This window comes from Fundulus heteroclitus, chromosome 6 (genome assembly GCF_011125445.2).
Source record: "Fundulus heteroclitus isolate FHET01 chromosome 6, MU-UCD_Fhet_4.1, whole genome shotgun sequence".
In the NCBI taxonomy this organism is placed as follows: domain Eukaryota; kingdom Metazoa; phylum Chordata; class Actinopteri; order Cyprinodontiformes; family Fundulidae; genus Fundulus; species Fundulus heteroclitus.
Window position 1 is genome coordinate 29,166,264 of NC_046366.1, and position 24,580 is coordinate 29,190,843.

Here is a 24,580-nt window from a genome sequence, read left to right on the forward strand (position 1 = left end):
TCTGTATATGCTGTGTTGTCTCTCTCTCTATGTCTGTCTCCGTCCTCTCTGTTCTGGCTCTATCTCTATATATATCTGTCTGTCTATTTGTTCTCCTCTAGTGTCTTTCTCTCTCCTCTCTTCATCTTCCTCTCTTCTCTCTCCTCTCTCTCTCTCTCTCTTATCTCTCTCTCTCTCTCTATATCTTCTCTCTTTGGTTTTACAGCTGGACTTTGACTAGGCCATTCAAACAAATTAAGTTGCATTGATATGAAACCATTGGAGTCCAAACTGCGACCTAATTTGTTTTATCTTATATTTTTTTTATGGCCTTCTGACAGCTATTCAACAAAGATAAAAAAAAATTCTCCTTTTCCGTACAGAACAAGCGGTTTTTGCAGATGTTTGCTTTTTGTTTTGCTCTTAGGATGATATTCTCTCTGACTAATAAAAACATGACCGTGGAAGATGTTCAAGGCCCAGACTATTTATCTTTAATTGTTGGTTCTTTTCACACTCTATTTTTTTTTCATTTCATAGTAAAAACAAAAAAGAAAAATCCTCCAAACATCCTGTGACTTTAAAACAAAAGCAGGCTCGAACGCTCCTATTCATAAAATTTGACAAAATACAGCTTTTTCAGAGAAACTGTGAGGAGACTTTTTTTTTTATTTCTTGGGCTATAAAGGTTTTAAATTGGACCCCAAAAATGTATGGAATTGCAGCCCTTTGAACGCTCTCCCCGCTTCGTTGTCCAAAACGTTCTTTTCCCATCTTTCTCTCTCCCTAAAAGGCGTCGATGTGCATATAAACGACATAAATAAACTACACGTGTGCCAGCAGCTTTAACTCGGGAGTGTCTAAACAGAATAAAAGCGCAGGGATGTGTTCTTGTGATGGAGGAGTGAAAATTTTATGTCTGGCTGTGCAAAACAGGCACCACCCAAGTATGTTAAGTGCTTCCACACTGTGGGAACCTTTTTTTATAGCTCTTTATATTATTTCTATGCACAGCAGGGGCTGCTGCCTACGCCTCTCATAGGATTCTGCTTTACACCGTTGCTTCGTAGTTGGTGTTTAATTGGAGCAGAAACGCCCGCGCATGTGACTGCACGGTAATCCGTTCTGGACAATAAAAATTCAGTCAGGAGAACGTTTTAAACCGAACAACAAAACCCTAGGGGACTAAAAAGAGGAAAAACTCCACAAAGGCATTTCATTTGCACTTTAGAGGAAATCCTCAGAGAGCCCTTGACAAAAGTTGCTAAGCAAACCACTGTGATGAACCGAATGTTACTGCTCAGTGAAAGGGATGTAAGAATATAATGTCAAATTTAATACATTTATTTATTGTTCAATTTCCAAAAAAAAAAAGAAACATTTAGATCATGCCACAGTCTGTTGGAAAATATTAATTATAATCTTTTTTTTTCCCCAAACTGCTGAATAGAGTCAGACAGAAAATATATTAAATAATGTTAGAAATAAACACTTCTTGAGTTGTAGATTTATTTATTTTTTACTCGATTCTAAAGTTATTTGAATGACATCTCAGTTATGCTAAGTTATTTATTTAAAAAGAGGGAAAAGCAGTGTGTTAAAAAATAAATAAGTAAAAACACTTTCTAGGTACAGAGGGTTCAAGAGGGGAAGCAGCAGCAGGCAGGCTGATTTAAATGCAGCACATTAGTTGTTCCTGAGTGTAACCACCTCAGTAAAAAGCAGCGGTTTTGGCATTTTGCTGGTCTGCAGCACACAGGTGATGATCGACTCTGCAAAGACGTCTCCTCAGTGAAGCAATTTTTGTTGCCCATTAGTCTCTGTTTTCCAAACAATTTCAAGTCCATCATTCTGCGGTGAATAAAGGAGAAAAAAAAAAAACCTTTCAAGACGGCTGCTGAGGAGTGGATGTGTGGCTGTCCCAGAAAACTGACTCCGACGTCAGACAGTCTGAGACCCTGAACGCTCCGTGTCGGACGCTGCAGGCCTAAATTAGCATGTTGGATGTTAAAGTTCACGACAGGAACAAGTGTGGCTGATTTGGAAGGGACCTTTAAAATAAGGCCGGAGAACTTTGGGGCGTCTGGAGCAGTCTTCTTTGGTTAGTCGAGACCCAATTATAGATGCTTGGCCATAATGTGCAGTTTGGTGGAACACAAACACCTGACATCAAGTGTCTCGCACGGTGGTGGAGGAGTGATGGTGTGGGCTTATGCAGCCAAAAGGATCGAACAACACTGTTGTCATTTATGCGTCCGGGAGCGTTTCTGCACGCCCAAGAGTTTTGGATTGAAATGTGATGCTGTCTGTCTGCAACCTGAAGTTTGGCTCAAACTGGAAGAAACGTAGTATAAAGAACAGTGAGCAAAAGTAACGTCACAATCATGATTTAAAGTCAGGTTCTTCTGCAGGGCAAAGGTTTGGAACCAACTTAAAGTTTCACTTTGTATAATGCCTCTCTTAATATACTGCTGAGATGGATGAATTTTGGGATTTTGTTTCCCTCCATTTACCCTTAAACTAATAGAGTATAGATTAATGTTGTTAGACTTTTAATGCTTGAAAACAAAGCTCAGCTTTGGGGTTGAGTTTCAACTAAAGTGCAAAAGTAAAAAAGAAGAAGAAAAAAGGCCCAAAACTAATTAGTTTGAGGTATTCAATGTTTTTTAAATTGTGTGATCGCCTCTTCGGGGGTAAAATAACCGGATGGGATGCAGAGGGGTCCAACCGCCGACAGGCGGCAGTAATATTAATAATCACATAGATGCCATGCCGTTGGAAAATGCAAAGTTGGAGAAAGAACGTCTTAAATGCACCGTAAATGTAGTTAAATGGGTTCTGGTTAGTGATTCTGGCCTCGTCGTTGGAGGGCGGAGCTTTTGTCCCACTGCTCCTTAATCCCTGGATGCAGAAGACAAAATTCAATGCAATGTATTTAGCATTGACAAATAAATATGACTATATTATAAAATATGTTGTTTCTGTTCAATTTTGGTTAGATCAAATTCATGTTTATATGTCTTGATTCATAAAACACTTTATTCTTCTGGTCACTGTAATGGTTTAAATGATTATTGTACAGTTTTAACTGTTATGGGGACTCTTATTTAACAGATGAGAATGTTCACGTTAGCTTAATATTAATTTGTGACCTAATTGTTATGATGCAGAAAGTGGGCCTCTGAAGCACATAAATTCGGCAAAATTACAGATTATTGTGAATATCAAAGTTAGAAAGCTGCAACGCCACCAACCTAGTGATGCAAAAAATAATTACGTCATCAATCACTTTATAATCACGTCTCGGCCATCACTGCAGTTTTTCCCCCGGGTTTTAACTGAATGTTGGATTGGTTTTGACAGAAAAAACTGGAGCAGCTTCTTCTTAAGTTCCCGCCTGAAGAAGTGGAGTCCAAAAGGTGGCAGAAGATCGCCGATGAGCTCGGCAATCGAACCGCCAAACAGGTGACTCACACAGTACAGTTGTAAAACTGATATACCTGCAATTACAATTATTAGTAGCAGTATCTGTTTTATGTTTACTCTTTATAATGAAAAACTACCTGTACTGTGAAGCAAATCCAGTGTTGAAATTGTTAAAAGGTGAGGCTGCTGCTCCTTGCGAGTGTTTTGAGCTCGATTTTATATCAAGCAGCTGTTCCTCTGCTGGAAATGATTTAATGAATCTGTTTTCCTCTTGAAACGCTCCAGGTTGCCAGCAGGGTTCAAAAGTACTTCATCAAGCTGACAAAAGCTGGTATCCCCGTGCCTGGAAGAACCCCAAACCTCTGCATGTACACTAAAAAGGTAACCGCCAATCATCTACCGAACCCTACTGACTATACGTAATTATGCTAATTGTCAAATAAGACTTTTTTTTTTTCTTCCCGTTTTTAGCTGTGCAAAGCAATTTGTGTCGCCCTGGTCTTATATTAAAAGGGCTTTGATGTGTATTGGAAATGCAGGAAGACTCCTAATCACTTCTATTGTCATGATAAAATGTTTATTCTGTGAACAAGATCACCGGCGCTTCATCTATTGCTAAAGGATGTGGGGAAATTATATTATCTGACACCCAATTTCTAGCTGGAAAAATAAATGGCAAACTGTGAAACAAAGTCATCTGAGGATAATTTTACAATAAAGTGAGGAAAAGATTTATCATATAGCATTTTCTTCAACCATCTTAACACTAAAAAGACCTTCTGAGTCACTAATCTTCTTTTATTCTGGACTTTTTCCTCTGTTTTCCTCCAAAACTGGACGATAAAAACTCTTATAAAGCCTTTTCTATTCTTACCAGAGATCCCTGCTGTTCTAAGCTTCATCGGAAAAGCTTTTGCCTCGCACTTTTAAACTAAATCCTACACTAAACGCACGTATGTGGAGAGTTGGCCTTCAACTATTACATTTAATGGAATGGAAACCCTCATGATCTTTGCAGAGCTTTTATTTAAAGGTTTTGTCCATAATCGGTTCAATATGCTGTGGAGGGAAATCCCTGGTATTTGTGGAGTCCCGGTCTTTGTGTGGACCACACCCTGGGTATCAGATCGGGTCCAACTTTGAATTAATTTGAGGAAATACAGCAGCTAATCCGATCTAAAAATAATCAGATTTCCACACAGAATTGTGTTTACACCTAAATAAGCAGATCAGTCGCGGAGTAATAGAAAAACCACAAGACCGAACAGTCATGACCTTCATCCTGCTGATTCTTTGTAGCCAAATCACCAATTTAAAGGGCCGTGGTTAAAATGATAGGTCACTAGTTAAACCAGCGTGGCTCATCTTTAAGGGCAAACGTTGGAATTGCTCGTTGTATAGTATTCCTCCCTGAAAACCTGCGTTCAGTGGGTTTTTCTAGATATTGTTCAGAGGAAAATGTATGAAGGGGTTTTACAGAATGACATTCTGCCCAGTTAAAATGATCTGTTGCCTTAAAATGGAAACCAAAAGCAAAATATTTGCCATTTTTGGCTTTTCTTGGATACATTCGAAGGGTAATTTTCTGTTTTCTTCTGCAAAGACTCAGCCATGAGCTCAAGGAGGATCAAAGGAGGTCATCAGTTAAAGGAGCAATAAGTGATAATAATGACACCTAGTGTTTGAAATTGGAACAACACTTACAATACAAGACAGCCTTTTACGTTTCTTCCACGGTCTGTGGCTGCTGTGAAACCCTACTGACATTTTCACTTCCACAGATATATAATGTTGTATTTTGTTCCATTTCTGCTCCGCTTCTCTTACTAGCTTCCATGTTTGCAGGTTTCTGCTCTTTTGCCAACATAAAATACCAAATGCTGCACTCTGTGTTGGGAACCCTGGGAACTCTCATATGATTGGCTCAGGAACCAGGAAGTAAACAGGATCTACATTCTGAGCCAAAGTAGTTCCAGACCGTACCTCTAGGTCTGAAAGGAGAAAAACTTGACATTGTTGATGCAGGGGACCGACTGTTTATAGAGAATGTTACAAATTACAATTATTTGGAAGGATTTTGGTTAATTTTACAATAAATTTCTTACTTATTGCTCCTTATGTGTGAGTACTGCAACAACTCGGAGATGCCTGCGTGAAACCAAGCTATCAGCTTGAAGCCCCGCAAAGTCCCACTGTTTAAAAACTTTAAATTAGACTCAAATAAAACCCTCGACTACCTAAAAGAGAACTAGATAGTGATGCACGACATGTCGGGATTAACATCAGTATCAGACGATGTTAGTGAGTTTTTTTTAATGTTTTTTTTTTTTTTTTATAAATCGGCATTGGTCTGATAAGTAAAGAAGACACCGATATTAATTGATGTCTATTTTCTTCTTGTTGCCGTTTGTGCGTGTGTTCCAGGTAAGGGAAGGGGGTCGGCTCAGAGTTATTTCTTCAGTAATCTGACAATGATGCAGGGTTGTTGGAGTGTTTAACTCCTTTTTTTCCCCCTTTTCTTACTTTACATATTACTAGTACTGTTTTATATATTTATACCTAATATCTGTGAGCGCTGTAACCAAAGTCAAACACCGTGATTGTGGACTATCAAGGCTAAATAAAGCTGATTCTCATTCTAATCCACCTCAAGTAAACTTGTAACGTTTAGCATAGAGACTTTGCTGCAATCTGGAACCAGTAATATAAAATCTTTGATAGCTTGGTAAACATAATTTAAACCCTTATTTTAAGCTTAGTTCTCATATTGTTTGTATTCCAGTCTGTTTTCTAAGCTTTAGAAGGAAGAACAGCATTCTCTATACTGAGCTTTAATTTTCTTATCGCCTCATTTTGACTAAACTCAGTAGAGACCTGTCAAAAGGAACGCTGTACAGTTTTTACAAGCCTAACAGATTCTACAGAAGTTATGATTGTCTTGTTCTGAAAGCTTTTCTTCTTTCGTACCCGTCTCCGATTGTCCCCCAGGCCTCCAGTAAGAGACAGCATCACCTAAACAAGCATCTGTACCGACCCTCCACCTTTCTAACCTCCTACGAGCCTCCAGTCTTCATGGATGATGACGACGAGCGCTCGGCGTATTACAACAGCGTGCAGGACCCGTCCGCTGATGATTCGGTTAGTATTTGTGTTTTTTGTTTGTCAAAATGCCTGCGCAGGTTCTCGGTCGTCCGGGTCACGCCAACAGCAAAACAAGCTTAAATCACCGATCCAGGAGTCTTTGTCAATTCTGGCTGGTCGCACTTGATTTCTTCATCAGAACAAAAAAAAAAAAAAGAAACATGTGAAACAGACCCTTGTCCAGTCAATACAAGCTCTAGACCAGGGGTGTCAAACTCATTTCTATACGGGGCCACTTTGGCATCATGAAGTCATTAAAAGGGCCAGGTGCACCTGTATAGATGATACTTTTGATTTCATAATTTAGTTTCAGTTCACATAGAAATATAAAAAATGCACAGTAACATAAAAGTCCCCCCTTTGGCCCAGATTATCTGCAAACAGTTGATATTGGGGTGAGTTAAACTTTAAAATGATCAGTCTGCATCTCTTCTCTTTCTGGACATTTCTGGGTTGTTTTAATGTGTTGTGGGAAAATTGACATCTAGTGGCAGGATGCCGTTACTACACAGTTAAAAATCAACATTCCCTACAGGAGGCTCAGTTTTAGCCACTTTATGCGATTCAAAAGGATTTATGTCTCTACTTAATGACATATGTCTTTTTTGGCTCTTAAGGGCCTGATAAATTGCCTTGACGGGCCAGATTGGGCCCGCGGGCCTTGAGTTTGACATGTGTGCTCTAGATGGTCGCTGTCTAGAGAAAGAAAGGTGCTATTTTAATATTCAAGTGCATAAAGATGATGGACACTGATGTTTTTCAAGGTATTTACTTCAAACCCATAGAAATGCACCCTCACTCTACCTTCAGCCTGAAGCCCACTGCCCTGCATGGAGAGCTACAGGGCAGCCGGTCCAACGTCCAGGGGTCAGTGTCATGGAAATTTGTGGCTAAGCTATGCTTGATGCACGTACGTTCCCCGTGGAAATGAGACATGCGGACACAACGTCTGCAGCATTTATTATCCGTGCAGCTTTTCCTCCAAAGTAGCGCTATTCTCCTAGACTCTAGAGGGCAGCGATGCGCTCCTACGGCAAGCGTACCACACCCCACTACATGTAGAAGTAGAAAACAGTTGTTTCCAACATTTAAGCCTCATATCATCTTCCAAGAGTGACAGTGATTTCTGTCTGGGAATTGTTAACAACTTGTTGATCATGGTGATCCTTTTTTCGGCTAAATCATAAAGATGTTTATATTTAGGAAACTCCGCCAGAAGGAGCGCTTGTTTTGTTTTCTTTGTTTCTACATTCTATCCCTACTTGCTTTTATTCCTATATTTTAATCATGTAAAGCACTTTGCATTGTCTCTGTACTGAATTGTGCTATATAAATAAATTTGCCTTGCCTTATTCGTCCGCCATGTTTTCCACATGGGATTGTCCGCATAGTTAGAAATTTTCCCTAGTGCGTAAACCTATGGCCGCATGGAGGGCCGTGGAAGCTAAAATATATGGCCGCGTGGACCTCGCGGATGAATGGAGCATAAACCAGGCTTTACTAGTCACTGCACAGAACTTCGGTTATGAAAACTTGTCTCCAGTTTTCTAAAAAGCTGAAATTGAGCATGATTCCTCACCCTCTAACTAGGGGTGTAAATCACCAGCTTTATCATGATGCGATACTGATATAACTAAGTCTGTTACGATTTCTGATCTATGCCATCGATTTCATAATCTGGCCATCTAACACTATAAATTACATTTATATTACCTCACATAAAACAATATGATTTGAACATTTTATTTCTAAGCACACATTTAAATCAAAAACAGCATTCTTCTGATTTAAAATAATAATAATGGATCACCTGTTCACTTTAGTCTCATGCCTTGTGAATTTCAAAATAAAGATGTATCTTAAAAATTACTATATTGATATTTTAATTCTGCATCGATGTAACTGGATTGTTAATCATTTAATCAATGTATCGATGTGGATCGATGTATTTTTACACCCCTAGGCGCCCCCTCAGCTGCCCCGATGGTGTAAATTAACTCTTGATTGAAAAATGGAGCATCAGTGAAATCCTTTCTGGGTTTTTTGCGGGTATTATATGATTCAAACTCATTAAATACTTAAAAGGTCATCTACAATTTTACGCTGATCTTTTCTACTAGCTGCTTCTCAGTAAATATCGAAATTTGTGCAAATTCCTTTATGTCCTCAGGGTTCTCGCCAGAGCATTTTAGAGTAATGGACCGTTATGCTGAAAGCTGTCAAAGTTAAGCTGAAATTAGACAGTTGTGCTCATCATTGTGAGTGTAAAGGTCCGTACGACACAGATGTTTGAGAGCAACATAGAAAAGTCAGTGAAGCTGTTGTATATGCATCAGCGCAGCTACAAACCTCACCGGACAACATCAGCTAACGCTAGCTGCACTAAGCTAGCTGCGCTTAGCTAGCTGCACTAAGCTAGCCGCACTAAGCTAGCTGCACTACACAACGCTGCGAGAATGCACCCAGAGTAGCAGTGAAAATTACACTGAAAAAACATCCTGGTGAAGACCCTGTTCTTTAACACTTGACTACATCTCTCAGGAAGGGGCTGAAAAGTCAGTTTCCATGCTCGCAGAGGCCTTCCACATCTCCTCTCCTGTCAGATCTGTTTGAAATTGAACAAAATTACTGCAGTTGTTCTCCACTTGCTTGTCATGTCTCCACTTTGTCACCATCGCAATCATTGAAACATTAATTTCTTTTTCATTTTACTGGTAATTGTGGCTGTTTTATATATATATATATATATATATATATATATATAATATATTATATATATATATATATATATATATATATATATATATATATATATATATATATATATATATAAATAAAAAATATTTTTTTTTTTTTTTTTTTTTTTTTTTTTTTTTTGCTGTTGCTCGCTGCTGCTTTTCATTTGAACTACACGGCCCGGTGTTATCAAAGCTCTGGCATTTCTTCTGGCCCCTTTTGATGGCAGTAACCTTTGAATAAAGCTGATTCTACACAGAGGGTTTCCTCACATCCCTCCGTTAAAGAAATCCCTTTTTCTACTTTTTCTAAAAGTGCGGCCTTTTTATTTGTTTATTTCTTTTTTTTTTTCTTTTTTTTTCTCTTTTTTCTCCTTTTTTGTTTTTTTTTTAATATCTTTTTCTTGTTTTTTTCCTTTCTCTTTCTCTTTTTTTCTGATCAGGAAGTACTAACATAACAAGCTGTTATTGTAAATATTTATTGTGTTTTTTTAGTATCCTTGATCTGATTCTGCATCGATTTTGTTAAATTATTGTATAATAAATGTTTTGTTAATCTTTTTCTTTCTTTCTTTCTCTTCTTCTTTTTTCATTCTCTTTTTCTTCTTTTTTTCTTTTTTCCTTTTTTCTTTCTTTTTCCTTTTTTTTTTTTATTTTCTTGGGTTCAAAGACAATCCGTGTTTGCCACATTTCCCCTGCCTTAATAATAAAAATATCTAATTTATGTTGCTCAAGTTCAGCAAAAAATGAGAACCATCAATACTTGCCTCCGAGATTAAAAAAAAGGAGAATATAATCATCACATTGGCCAGGAGAGGTTCTGTTTGTGCTTCGCCAGCCCTGGCTCCTCTGATGCGCTGATATTCATTTGTTTTGTTTGTGTCAACAATCTCAGGATGAGGAGGGCGTGCCTGCGGAGCTGAGGAGCTTGCCAGAGTACAAAGAGCTTTTACAGCTGAAGAGGTTGAAAAAGCAGAAGCTCCAGGAGATCCGAGAGGATAACGCCGGGGTGCAGCACATGGGTTTCAAGGTGAAACGCTTCTGCACACACTAAAGCTGGATGCCAACTTGTATGCACAACCTCCTGCTGCACAGTTTTACACCATCTCTACACTGCCTGGCAAAAAATATTCACCCCCATTAAACTTTTCCACATTTTAAACACAAACTTGTTTTATTGGGATTCTTTTATGTTATAAACCAACAGAAATTGCATTTGTTGTAGATTAAAAGAAATGAACCATGTGTTATTAGAATCTGGATATTTCAGGTTTCAAGTAGAAACTGACAGCAGACCCTAACCCTGAACACACCACACCCACAGTGCAACATAGTGGAGGCAGCATCATGCTGCGGGACACTAGTCAGAGTTTCTGGAAGATGGATGCAGAATAACCGTGTGCTGGATGCTGGAAAATACTCGATTCTGGGTCAAGACAGATGCATGCCACACTTTTCAGATTTTTATTTAGAAAAATAATTGTTTTTTTAACCGTGTGTGTGAATTTCCTTCCACTTCATAATGATGCTACTTTGTGATAGTGGCATAAAATCTCAATAAAATGCTTTGGAGTTGCAAAATGTGATAAAGCATAAATGCAACTGCAGCTGTACTTTTTTGAACTAATGCAGTAGTTGGTAAATATTTAAGAAGTTTAATGAACATTACAGGCAGATGTGGAAAACCTAAAAACAAGTTTGCACACTTTACAGCTGCAATAAAATGTAGTAGTAGTGGTCGACTCCTATAAACGTGTGAGGTAATGAGGAGAAAACACGCAAACCCTAAACCCGTTTCTGAGAGATATGTGACTTTTGACTAAACCACTAAACTAAGCCCCTCTGCTGCTGACCAAAAAAAATAACATTAACTCCTATGTTTATATTTTAATGTCAATAGGAAATGCTAGTTTAACTTCCCCATAATTTAGCATCATATACATGAGTTTCCACTGTAGAATGATGCCAATTATGCAAAAAGAGGAGCCGTATGAGCTGCATGTGTGTGTGCACCTAACCTGGTAAATAACAACATGAGCAGACAGCTATGAATACACAGAGCTTCATTAGCAGTATTGGCTCCTTTCTACAAGCCATGGGGGGGAAACACAGTAGTATCACTCAGCTAATTGCTTATAAAACCACGGAGTGTGGTCTAATCTGCAGAGTAGTCTCTAGCCAAAGCAGTTCAAATCCATGTTAAACACTTTCCAGATTCTGCAGTGTTAGCAGGAAAGGTAGAAGGGAGAGTTTTACACATTAGAAATGACCGCGTTTAGAAATTAATATGGTCATGAAAAGTTAAAGAACTGGTCCTTTATTGCATTTTATTACCTGTATTATTATTATTATTATTATTATTATTATTATCGCTCTAGATCAGCGGTGTCCAAACTTTTTGCCTATTGAGCCAAAATTGTTAAATCAAAAGCATTCAAGGGCCAAAAGATGAATAAAAATAAACAGTACCAAAAATATTGTGACCCCCCCCCCCCCCTTTAACCTGCCCAACAAAATATGATAAATAAATAAAATATATTAAACTGTAGTAACCTATTTTATTAAATTCCAGTCAGATTTTAAGGCACCAAAGTCTTCATTTGAGTAAAAGTTGTCATATTTACTATCAGATTAAAGCGCATGTAAAAAGTGTGTTTATTAAGAGACATGCTTGTGTTGTACCAAACATTCAATTGTAACATTTTAACTTGTCTATAATAAATTTACCCTAATTAAAAGTAAAAAAGTCTGCACCAGCCACCAGCGCTGGTCGGCCAAATCTTTCGTGAAATGCAGTTGGAGGGTTGCACAAAATCAGCACAGGGGCCACAAACGGCCTCTGGGCCACAGTTTGGACACCCCTGCTCTAGATAAAGGGAAAATAATAATATATTATACATTTTATGACTCTCTCTGAGTCATAAAAATTCAGCCCTCTGAGTAAAACCCATTTTGTCAAGCAGTTTTCACTGATGGATGCTGCATGCATGTTGATTTTTATTTAGCTTATTTAACTATTTCATGACATATTAATGATTTTATCTCATTTGGTGTTTATAGCAACGGCATTTTGTTCTAGGATGTTTGTCTAAAATGAAAAATAAAGGCTGTCTTCTTGCTGTTTATTTAATAATTATTTTTTGTTTTTATCTGGCACAGTGCGACGTGTGCGGCATGGAGCCGATCCAGGGGGTCCGCTGGCACTGTCAGGACTGTCCGCCGGAGAACTCTGTCGACTTTTGCTCCAACTGCTCAGACTGGTGAGGCGTTCCCCAGTTAGACCCGAGCCTTTAGGACTCACAGTATTCCCAGATCCACCACAGAGGGCCAAGAAAGGCTAAATTACCTGAATCAATGAGCAGGGGTCTTATTCTTTAAGAGCAACAGTTCTGAATAAACTAAAAAAAGAGTCATTAAAGGTTTTTAGAAAAGTAACTGCAGAGGTACTAAATTCCATTCCCTTATGAAGATTTTAATGGCAGCCTGTCAAATATTGCAAATTTTTAAAGTACACAGACAATAAATTGAGGATTTAAACTTCTTAAAACTCTCACATGTAAAAGGGATTGCAAAAAATGTGAAATTATTGTTTAAGATGTTGAATATATGTCATGATTACTGCTTCTTTTAGTCAAAGCTAAATATCAACATGTTTTTGTATTGCAATATATTGTTTAATTTTAACTTTCACTACATTTTATATGAAATGTAGCGAAAGTCCGGTTGCCTCCAATTTAAGCCTGTTTGCTGTTGCGATGACTAGGATAACTGAGAATCTATACAAGCAACACTTTTATTTGTTTTAAAAATAATTTATCATCTTGTTTTAAAAATGTATTTACATTTTCTAATACATTTTTTTAAATATTTAATGTGACTCTTTAATATTTATTTTTTATTATTTATTTAACATTATTATTATTATTATTATTGTTATTATTATTATTTGTTTATTAACTACACCACAGTTTCAAGCCCTGTCACTTTGTTTTAATTGTATTGAATTACAAAATATTCTCTTCAAAGAGCATTCTGGGTTCACTGTAATTAAGTTTGCCACATTTTCAAGTCAGCTTTGAGGCAGAAAATTGTAAATATCTTCAAAAAATGGCAACTTTCGCTCAGTTTTTTACTCCAGATCCTGACATTTCGTCACTTTCTTTTGTTTCTCAGCAAAAGCGCGTTTTTATAATTTGCTTCCAAGCAGCCAGAGTCTCTTGATATGATTTCCTGTCATGGTTTAATGTTGTCTGGAAAGTCTTTTAAATGGGTTTTCTTTGAAATTTGGCTGCTTTTCGGTGCCACGCGGGGCATGAAATCCTCTTTTTGTCTTCCAGCTTATTGAAGACGGAGACCCATAAACCCACCCACCACCTGGAGCCGGTGTATCGGTCAGAAACCTTTCTGGACAGGGACTACTGCCTGCCGCAGAGCGCCGGCTACAACTACCTGGACCCTAATTACTTCCCAGCCAATAGATGACAGGGTCCCAGGCGCCCCCGGCTCCCGGCTGTCTCTCTCTCTCCACTTGTCCTGCAGGCCGCTCTGTGCATGGCTCCATCCTCCAAGCCCCAGGTGACCGCCTAGCCCTCCACCAGGCGTACAGTCGGCCAGGAAGGTGGTGATCAGAGCAGACCTCGGCGCCCGCCGCTGGTGGAGTGTGCCCAGCAACACCTCAGCCAGGTTATTCAGAAACTGTATTTTTAAAAAGAAGGCGAGAAAGCGAAAGCAGAAGGCACACGACATTCCTGAGCTCCCCCCCCCCCTGACTCCCGCCGGGCGGTTCCCGTCTCCGGCGTTCTCTCCTCCATGCTGCTTTGGGACCGGACAGCTTGACGGCCGGTCTGGTCGAGCGCCGCCCGATGGAGACGGGGACACTTGGGTAGGTTTCCGCGCGCATGTGGTCTCCACGCTCCCCCCGAGAATGAAGAATACGTTAAAGACTTTGAGCGTTCATCCGAGTGGGACACCTGTAGACCTCACTGTGTTCCTCCACGGACTCATCCTTCCCAGCGCACCGCCACCCGTTTCCTTTTGCTCTCTCCACTAAAACACGTCTAACCAGGAAACACTACAAGCACCGAGAGCTATTTCTCTCCTTTATTCTTTTCTTTTTTTTTTTTTTTTCTTTGAAGGCAGACGAATGAGAAGGTGTTAAACCACACAAAGCTGTGTTTTTGTTCTTTCTTTCTTTCTTTCCTCCTCTCCCTCATCGTGTGCCGTTGTTGATCATGTTGAGTGTTCAAGTATATGGTGAAAAGTGAAAAGTAGCCACCGCTAGTTGCTGTGTGCCATTAAAAAGAAAAACAAACAAAAAATATTATTATTTTTTTCCCCCATCCCCCTTTGGCAAAAAGGAGAATCCCTGAAAGCCGACCACGTTTTCTCCATCGCTCCGTTATCGACTCCCCTCATTATGCCTCTAGATCTCTAATTTTTGCCACCCACTTTAAAAAGGTCCATTTAAACAGATTGTATTTTTATTAATCTATTTAAAACATGAATAACTGAGGTAGTGGTTGGTGCCTCAGCAGTGGAGCGACCCACAGAGTTTTATATACATAGATTTTGTTGTGCTTGAGTAGACACCATTTTGTATGGTTTTTGTCTTCTTTCCCTCACCACCTCTCCCTGCTTCAGTATCTGTGTATAACAGTCTGTTCTTATGTAAAAAATAATAATAATAATGTAAAAAAAAAAAATGCTAGAGGAGAATCGTGGAAATAAAAGTATGTGAAAAATGTTTCTACATCTGTGTCTTTTCTTTTTTTTTTGCACAAGGTTTGGCGTTCAGCCTGAGATTTTAGAGAATAGAGATTATCTATTTTCTGTACGGTCACCTTGAGTGTCCAGAAAGGCGCCTTTTTAAATAAAATCTATTTATTATTATAATTGGAGCCTAAGTTAAATAACTGCAGAAAACTGCTTCTGAGAAAGGGATGAAATTTGACATATTAAATTAATGTATGAAACATGTCAGTAGTTCATGCTTAAACTCATTCTGTAGCGCTAAGTTACTAGTTAAGTAACATTTAAATGACTACAAAAGGTTACTGCATTTTACATTTTTGCAGAAATGCAAAGTTTTATTTTTATGTCTTCAGCTTTTGTCGTGATTGTTTCACCTCATGATGCAGAATCAGATGAATATTGATGATTTGCAAATAGCTTTTTTTTTTAATAATTTTTTTAGGTGAAGTTTATTGTTGTTTTACTCGGGGCTAAGCGTGAACAGCCAAGCCATTTCAGTAGAGTCTGCACAGATTAAGCTGAGCAATAGTCTGCCATGCACTACTTATTTTAATAATTCAGTACATGGTTATTCTTAATGTAAATGGTTTTCTGCCATACTTCTTCCTTCCACTCAACTTTCTGTGACAATTGCTTTATTACAGTCCTACACACATGTTAAGTCCCAATTTTTCATCATGACTGCAGGTCATAAGAATGTTTACACAATAATCAAATGACTGGTTTGAGTTATTTGATTGTTTTTACTAAAATTAACACCAGCAGTCTGTTCAAGGTCTACCACAGCAAAAGCTCCCAGACTTTTCAGTTCAGCTTTCCCGCTGTGTAGAAATGAGGAATGTTGAGCATCTTGCAAGTTTTTCTTTGGTATCAGTTTCACAAATGAGGAAATACTAAATCTTTTAAGCACAAATCATCTGGCGTTCCCCACCAGGTCTCTTATGAACCCCTGGAGTGTCCTGACCCCCAATTTGGTTTAAGTGCTTTTACAACCAAAAATATTGATTATTTCTGTCTCATAATTAACATTTAATAGACAAAATGAGCTACAGATGAGTACTGGGGATAATCAGTCAGTAGGAAATGCTTAGCAGCTCCACCTTTTAGGTCAGAGTCCATCTAAAGGCTCTCCCCACTGCAGTACAAATGCAGAGAAAGCAAAACTACCCTGCTTCCTGAAAAGGTTCCTGCAGTGGAAACCTCTTGTCTAGCAGAGAGAGAGAGAGATAATTGCTTTAAAGTAGATTACTTTGGCATGTAATGACATGCATCCAAATAAGCAGCTCATAACAGCTTCATGGTCTAAAACATTGCCGTTTGACATGGTTTAAGAATTGCACTTACAGAATAAAAGGTTATTATAGGTCAAGGTAATGCAACGACTGCCACTTTTTGCCCTAGGCTTGGTCAAACTTAGGTTTGTCCGTATATGTCCATCTATGAATGTAAAATAAACTGTGAGCATCTATACGGCTACAAAGACAGGTGACAGGATGTATATTTCCAGAATAAAATTAATAGAATTTTCAGCATTTGTTAAATAAAAATTCTGGATATTTAAGTACAGGTTCCATTTTTTTAACCTGTAAAGTACATAATGGAACAGCAAATGTCATAAACTGGTTTCTGATTTTCACCCGCTGCTTCTGTGGAACATACACTGACTCGCATCAGTTTTATGACAAAATCAGAAAAAATACTGGAGAGGCCAAACGAGGAACGGATTATCCTGAGCCAGGGATGCCCAAGTCCAATCAATCCTTGACGGCTTTCCTGTGACTTTAGACGGGTCCGTCCTCGTAGACGCCTGAATGAAATGGTTGAACTGCCTCCTCAACTCTGCAGAGGCTCGGTGGAGCAGAGATGCATCTAAAAGTTACAGGACATCAGCGCTCTGGGTTTGAGGTTAGCCAACCCTGTCCTAAGGTAAAAACAGATTCCTCAAAACACACGTTGGAAACTTTTTTACCTTTATTTTTATGTGATCAAATTCCCCCCAAAATGCTATTTTATTGCTTTATTTGGCATTTTAGGCCCAGTTTAACAGAACAGTATTAAGGGCAAAGTCGTGATGAAAAACGTTATCGGTTGCACTTTCCTATTGTTCTACCACAACCAATAAGAAAAAATTTAAATGTGTATTTACATAAAAATTCTGTATTTCTGACATAAAATAAAACCGTCCTCTGTTATAGACACACAGTGATGTTGAAAAACTTCTCTGCTGCATTTCCAGTTTTAAAAACCGCTGGTTCTGTTCAATCTGAATTTTACATTTTCTAGAAAGCAAACAATTGGTAAACTGGACCTTTATTAATTTTGACTGTGAATAAGTGAAAAAACAAAATACTGATGGGCAAAATGCCAAAAATCAACAAGTGGTCAAAGATAAAGCATGTTCTTTTAACACTAACTAATGTAAGACCGCTACATTTAATATTAGCATTAGTAGATGCTGTCTGTCTTCTGGAAAAATCTTTTTTTTTCACACTCATACTCATCCAGACACGGAAAAAGATAAAAGCAGGGAACTTGAAATATAAAAAAAGCATTAATTTCTTTATCTATTTGCTTTAAAAAATATATTTTTGTAACTGTTTTTAAGCAGAAATGTGCAAAATTCCAACAAAACGCACTTGTGTTACAGCCTAAAACCTTTGGGTGTGGCTCCAAGTGGAAAGTCTGGTCATAGATTGGTGTTTACGGCTTATGTAAACGTGACCCCGTTACTCCTGCTTTACCTCAGCGAGGGATGCACTTACTGGCGGCTTTCTAACGCCGGCGCCGTGTCATGCCAGCAGATGGAGCTACCGGATCAGCTCCTACACCGGGTGACACACACACACACACACACACACACACACACACACCAAGCAACACTCAGAAATGATCCGTTAAACAAATGCACTGGCTTTATTGGAATGTCAGATACCAGACCTAAACAACAACCCGTACAATGGAGCGTGTAAAACATACAAATGCAGGAATCCTAATACTCTTTTTAATACGCCGCTGCTTTTTATTCGATGCACAAAAGGCAGTTTGTTAAGCTTTAACTGTTAGATCTGCATGCTTGTTACGATACAACGCAAAGTGCTGAGCACGAGAACGAACACACGCGCCGACATTTCCCACGCTCTCGCTCGGCCTCTGCGGTGGAACCGTTCGGCGTGATGCCCTCGGTGGCAGCAGGAATCGCTGTTTTCTTTTTCTTCTTCTTCTTCTGTACAGGTGTGAGCCTCGGTCTGGCAGTCGGCAGCATATACTGAGGTTGGTGTGAATGCTGGGAGGGGAGGAATGGGGAGCGGATGAAGCAAATTGAAGAGGGAGGAGACGGGTGGGGGGGGTCAGCTGATTGCAGGTGAGGCATGCATACCACGCAAGTTCAATAAGCTGGTGCAGGTGTGAGATTGCTGTGATAAAGGAGATATGTGGGGAGTGGGGGGGGGGGGGGGGCTCTTGAAGGTGTGCAGCTGCTGAACATCAGTGTGGGTGGTAATCAGAAGGTGGCAGAGGACTCTATGGCTTGGCAGATCTGGGCGAACACCTCATGTGGCGACCGCTCGGCGTCAATCTGCAGACAGAGACAAACACAAGCCTTACAGGAAACATCAGTGTTATTTTATTTATTTATTTTTTTCTTCTTCTAGCTTCTCCGCTCAGTACTGGAGGCCTCAATGCCAGCTGTGGCATTTAAGGACTCATACGCACACGCGCACATGCACAAATGCATATGCACCTTTCCTGATGTGGCATTTGAAACGCTCAGACGGCTCATTTATAAAGGAGCGTTTCGACTCCAAACAGAAGGTCTGGGTTTTTTTTTTTTTTTGACTCGCCCTCGTTGTTAGCGGGAACATCAGTGAGGTGTGTGAAGCCCACCGTGAGTCAGATGTTGCCTTTAAGGTCAGCACTGACCTTTAAAAGCAGCAATAATATTCCCAATTATCCCACGGTGGTGTGGGGATGATAGAAAACTGCTTACAGTTTGGAGGCCCGGAGGACGAGTTTGGACGCCTAAGTGAATAAACGGCCTTTACTCTTCCAAATGAAAGTCTGTGTGGATTAGAGTTCAAAGTTTGAGTTTAGGCGGAGGTAATTCAGAGGTGAAATAAAAATGTCTCAGTAAAGAAAGGACCCAAGCGGCAACCCAATGTCGTTCCTACTAATAACCAGCAGGGGGAGACTCCTCTGACTATAAAAAAAAAACACCCTGATGACATTTGTAATGAAGCAGAAAAACAACTCTTCATTCTTTTAATCTAAAAAAAAGAAATTCTGATGTTTCTCTGCTTCAGCACACCTGAAATATGTCATCAGCAGGTGTGTTGGACCACAGACACGTCCAAAAGTTGCAGGACACTGGGATTTGAGAACCAGCTTTTAAAGAGTACCCACATGTTTAGACAAAGGCTCCATCCGGATACCGTTAATGATAGCTCCTACCTCCTGCTCCAGAACCCTTCACGGGGTCAACAGTAAGAACCATCGTGGGGAGGAAAGGAACTACGGACTGATGTGATGAATTCGGACAGCCTGTGACTCCGACATCATTACGTGATGGAAAGACACAATGGTTTAATGAGACTCAAATCCGGGCCTACGGCCTTCTGAAAATTAACTACAAAGTGCGTGACCTCTTCTCTCCGGACATTTTCGTTGCTTCCCATGAGGGGGCTGTGTTTATACATCATGTCTCGCAAAGGATTGTGGGATACCTTAAGGCTTCTTAGCGGACGTTTCGAGGTTCCAAGGCAGAACTAGCCGCCGGAGGAAGCACACAGGCTCCTTTTTTCTACCTCCTTCTTTGCTAGATGCACTATTCGGACAGCACTTATCATGGCGACGCCTGATGCACTTCCGTTTTCCGAGTCCTTGCTCTGAACGGTTATTCGGAGCGGTGAGGTCCCTGGGTGGTGCTGTTTGGAGCAACCTCAGGAGAAGCTGCGTTCATATGGAGCTAAAACGGTGACAGCTTGCAGCGACATTATAAAGAGATTTGGCATTGTTAAAATCAAACATTGAAAAATCAGACACTGAAAAGTCAAACATTGTTAGAAGGTAAAAAACTCATGATGATTTTCTCATTTTATGCTGCAGCTTTTTTTCAATGACACATGTCAGCTACGATGTCGCTACAAGCTGGTGCTGTTTTGCCCTTAGGGGGCGGGGCTAAATTGAAGGCCCCTTCATGGGCCGTCCGTTTTTCCAGTACTCCTCCATCATATACCTGCTGTCACTGGATAAGCTAAGAAGATAATATTAATGAAAATAATACCCTTTCTTGTGGTCGAGCAGCGGTACTTGACCGGAGCTTTCCATAAGTTCAATGCAGGTAGATGAAGAGTACCGGAAAAACGGACGGCCCATGAAGGGGCCTTCAATTTAGCCCCGCCCCCGACGGCAAAACAGTGCCAGCTTGTTGTGACATCGTAGCTGAAAGTTTTTACTTTCTAGCAATGTTTGACTTTTCAATGTCTAATTTTTTAATGCCAAATCTCTTTTTCGATATCAGTGCAAGTGATTTTTCATTGTTTAATTTTTTAAATGTTTAAGTTTACAACGCCAAATGCTGGTGAAGATTCCAGGTCATGGTCATTCCAAAAAAAGTAAAAAACAAAGCAACTGGACTTGTTTTCCGTAGTTGAAGACGTTTCGCTTCCTCTACAGGAAGCTTTCTCAATTCGAAAAGTCTGGAGTAATGTGGAGTACCAGTACCAGTAGTATAAAGCTTGGTACTCATCATTACTCCAGACCTTTTGAATTAAGAAAACTTCCTGGAAAGGAAGCAAAGCGTCTTCAACTACGGAAAACAAGTCCAGTTGCTTTGTTTTTTACTTTTTTTGGAATACAATGCCAAATCTCTTTTCAATGTCGCTGCAAGCTGTCACTGTTTTAGCTCCATACTTTCAGGAGCGCTAATTCGGCAGATACCAGGTGAGCTGCCAACCCATTCTTAACACTAATGCCGGGCATACATTGTACGATATGCTCCTCCGTAGTTTGACTCCATGTCACACGTACCGCCGCCATGCTTCTCTCCGCTGCTATGTTTTCGTTTGAGAAGACGAAGAACAATCTACTTGTTCGTGCATGCGCAGTGCGGCTGATTGCCCCTCGTTACTCCCTGTATACGACATGACGCAAGATTAAGCCGAAACTCGGCCCGGTCCAAAAAATTCTCGCACAACTGAAAAGGCCTGAAAAGGGCAAAAAACTCGTACAGTGTACGCCCGGCTTAAGACAGAAATTAATTCCATGTCAGTGAATAAACTTAGCAAATTCAGTCTAATTCCATCAACTGGAAGCATCCCTTATAAACACCAGGGCCCTACAGACGTTCGCTGAATAGAATATCAGCGTCATTATGGTAACAAGTTAGAGAGGAATCTTTATTTTGACTTCCTTTTTGCGGTAAGGCATATTGTGTCACTTCCTGTTTTCACTGTGTGAACGACTCTCTCACTTTTATCTTTAATCTCTTTGCTGTAACATCTGGTTTTAACACATAAGCACTTTTAAAACATTCTCTGTAGCTGCACATCGTGCATGGGAACTCCTCGTGTTTCACACGGTTTGCTTTTTTGTCGTGGTAAAAGGGCGCTGGCCTAGCTTTAGCCTAGCCTAGCTTTAGCTCCACAATGGCTTCCCCCTTTACTCTCTCCTCCGCTTCTCCGTCTCTGTCTAAGTCTCCCTCTTATCTCCTGCTCTCTGTGTCCGATGTTTAGTTATTCCTCTGCCTCCTTTAGTGATAATGGTACTTGTAATAAATGTAGTGTTTTTTGTAGCCTTGGAGGCGAAGGTATCAGAATTGGAGACCCGGCTCCGTGCTATGGAAAAACCCGCTGATAGCCGCTCCTTTGCTAGCGCGGAGCCACAAAGAGTAACTTTATGTAGTGGTCCTCCAGAAGCACCCGAGCAGCCGGGTAAGCAGGCCGGCTGGGTGACGGTTCGTAGGAAGCATAGCTCTAGATTTCAGCCCCCAGTTCACCACCAACCCGTCTGCTTTTCTAACAAATTTTCCCCACTCAGCGACACACCCGCTGAGAAGCCGACCCTGATTATTGGGAGCTCAATAATCAGAAACGTGGCACTAGAGACACCAGGGACCATAGTTAAATGCCCGCCAGGGGCCAGAACGGGCGACATAGAATCTTACCTGAAACTGCTGGCTAAGGATAAGCGTAAATACAGTAAGATTGTTATTCACGCTGGCGATAATGACACCTGGTCACGCCGATTGGAGGTCACTAAAGTTGGTGTTGCTTCGGTGTGTGAGTTTGCTAAAACAATGTCGGACTCTGTAATTTTCTCTGGTCCCCTGCCTGATCTGACCAGTGATGACATGTTTAGCCACATGTCGTCATTCAACTGCTGGTTGTCTAGGTGGTGTTCAGAAAACGACGTGGGCTACATTGATAACTTTATACGCTAGAAGAAGAATTTTAAATTCTATTCTTGATTTAACAGGAAGCCAATGAAGGGAAGCTAAAATTGGAGAAATATGATCCCTCTTGTTGATTTTCAAGCTCCATCATATATCATCATATATCAGAGCTCTGATTACCCTGTATGTTCCTAACAGAGCACTTCGCTCTCAGACTGCAGGTCTGCTGGTGGTTCCTAGAGTCTCTAAAAGTAGAATGGGAGGCAGATCCTTTAGCTATCAGGCTCCTCTCCTGTGGAACCAACTCCCAGTTTTGGTCCGTGAGGCAGACACCCTGTCTACTTTTAAGACTAATCTTAAAACTTTCCTTTTTGACAAGGCTTGTAGAGTGGCTCATGTTACCCTGAGCTACCTCTATAGTTATGCTGCTATGGGCTTAGGCTGCTGGAGGACATCAGGGCCTATTTTTCTCACTCTACTGAGTTCTACTGTTCTCCAGTTTTGCATCACTGTTGTCATTTCAGCTTTTAACTTTTTGCTCTCTCTCTTTTTCTTCATAGAAGGTACACCTGGTCTGACGTTCTGTTAGCTGTGACATCATCCAGGGGAGACAGATCACCCGCTATTACCATCTAATGTAGAACAGATTACTAGATCAATGTGTGCTTCTGTGCTTGTTTGTCTCTCTTGTTGTGTCTCTGCTCTGTCTTCTCTAACCCCCAGTCGGTCGAGGCAGATGACCGTTCATACTGAGCCCGGTTCTGCTGGAGGTTTTCCTTCCCGTTAATGGGGAGTTTTTGTTTCCACTGTCGCTTCATGCTTGCTCAGTATGAGGGATTGCTGCAAAGCCATCAACAATGCAGATGACTCTCCCTGTGGCTCTACGGTTCTCCAGGAGTGAATGCTGCTTGTCGGGACTTTAAAGCAATCAACTTGTTCCCTTATATAGGAAATTTTTGACCAATCTGTATAATATGATTGAATTTGACTTTGTAAAGTGGCTCAAGATGACATGTTTCATGAATTGGCGCTATATAAATTGAATTGAATTGAATTAAATCTCAATAAAATTGAAATTAGAGCAGTTTTTTTTTTTTACTCTGTGGGTCTGTTTCAATCTGCCAACGATAGGTCTGACAGTGACGTTAAATAAGTCTTCTTTATCCTTAGAAATATAATAAAAAATAAACTAAAGAAACATGATGTTGGATGAGGAGTTCATCCTTTAAGGCAAAATGCAGAAGTGACCCCTGGTGCTGAGACAGAACATGTATCAAGAGGTCAAAGGATTTTATCTAGAGCAGAGTGAATTCAAAGTGAAGCAGCAAGGAATCGAACCCTCGACCCGTCTTACCGTGTGCAGCAGCGTTTTGCGTTCATAGTGAGCTATGACGGCCTGGACGTCGCTGCAGAAGCTCTCGGCCCTCTTCGGCAGGACGTTCTCCCTGTCCGAGGAGGAGGAGGAGAATCTCTGGCGGCTCTGCAGCCTCCTGGACATGGTCTCTGGAGAACAGCTCAGCAGGACCACGGCACTCGGCTCCCCCATCTGATCCCACAGAGGAGAAAAACATCTCAGCGGATCTGTGTACGCTCTCGTTCAGTTTGTTTCACATAGCAAATCCTGACTTTCTTTCCGTTTCGCCTCATTGCTGCTTGCAAATATCAGCTTTAACTCCTGGTGTTATGGACTTAGAGGAAGTCCATAACACTGGCTCTGACTGACTGACTGACTCATTCGATGTCCTCCTCTTCGCGTCTTTTATTCATGTTTCTGACCAAACGGCAGGTCGGCGCGGCTGTGCGGCCTTGCCTTGGCCCCGTACTCCTCGGCCTGCCTCAGGTCTCGGGGGAAGCCGCTGACCACCAGACCCTTCCCCTGTCGCAGCGCCGCCGCCACGCCGTCACACAGCAGCTCCAGCAGCGTCTCCTAGACATTAAAGCAGGAACAACGTGTCAATTCACAGGCGTCGGTTCCAATGCAGTTCTTATAACGCGCTCGCTGGATGTTTTAAACATCCAGCAAGCGCTGTTTATTTTATTTGTTTATTTGTTTATGTTTCTAATCATACATTTGGAATAAATTTGATTATGAAGGGGAAAAAAAGGTCCTCAAGAATCAAGCTTTTTATTTACAATGAAAATATTTCTATATGTACAACAG

At 40.4% G+C, this 24,580-nt stretch overlaps 2 protein-coding genes across 5 annotated transcripts in view; one reads left to right on the forward strand and one right to left on the reverse strand.

Annotated features, from left to right (window-relative positions):
- zzz3 (zinc finger, ZZ-type containing 3) overlaps positions 1 to 15,030 on the forward strand; it is a 39,826-nt gene extending 24,796 nt beyond the window's left edge. For all 4 annotated transcript variants that reach the window (XM_036138527.1, XM_036138528.1, XM_036138526.1 and 1 more), the window contains 6 exons: positions 3,343 to 3,444; positions 3,691 to 3,786; positions 6,394 to 6,543; positions 10,177 to 10,311; positions 12,441 to 12,541; positions 13,619 to 15,030. In XM_036138527.1, coding sequence (XP_035994420.1) covers positions 3,343 to 3,444; positions 3,691 to 3,786; positions 6,394 to 6,543; positions 10,177 to 10,311; positions 12,441 to 12,541; positions 13,619 to 13,763 — 729 coding nt within the window. In that variant the 3' untranslated portion in view covers positions 13,764 to 15,030. The remainder of the gene's footprint in view (positions 1 to 3,342; positions 3,445 to 3,690; positions 3,787 to 6,393; positions 6,544 to 10,176; positions 10,312 to 12,440; positions 12,542 to 13,618) is intronic.
- A 2,892-nt stretch (positions 15,031 to 17,922) lies between these two features.
- ak5 (adenylate kinase 5) overlaps positions 17,923 to 24,580 on the reverse strand; it is a 127,422-nt gene continuing 120,764 nt past the window's right edge. The window contains exons 12-14 of the mRNA XM_012853030.3: positions 24,230 to 24,346; positions 23,774 to 23,965; positions 17,923 to 18,606 (exon numbers count right to left, since the gene is read on the reverse strand). Of these exons, the coding sequence (XP_012708484.2) occupies positions 18,532 to 18,606; positions 23,774 to 23,965; positions 24,230 to 24,346 (384 nt within the window). The 3' untranslated portion in view covers positions 17,923 to 18,531. The remainder of the gene's footprint in view (positions 18,607 to 23,773; positions 23,966 to 24,229; positions 24,347 to 24,580) is intronic.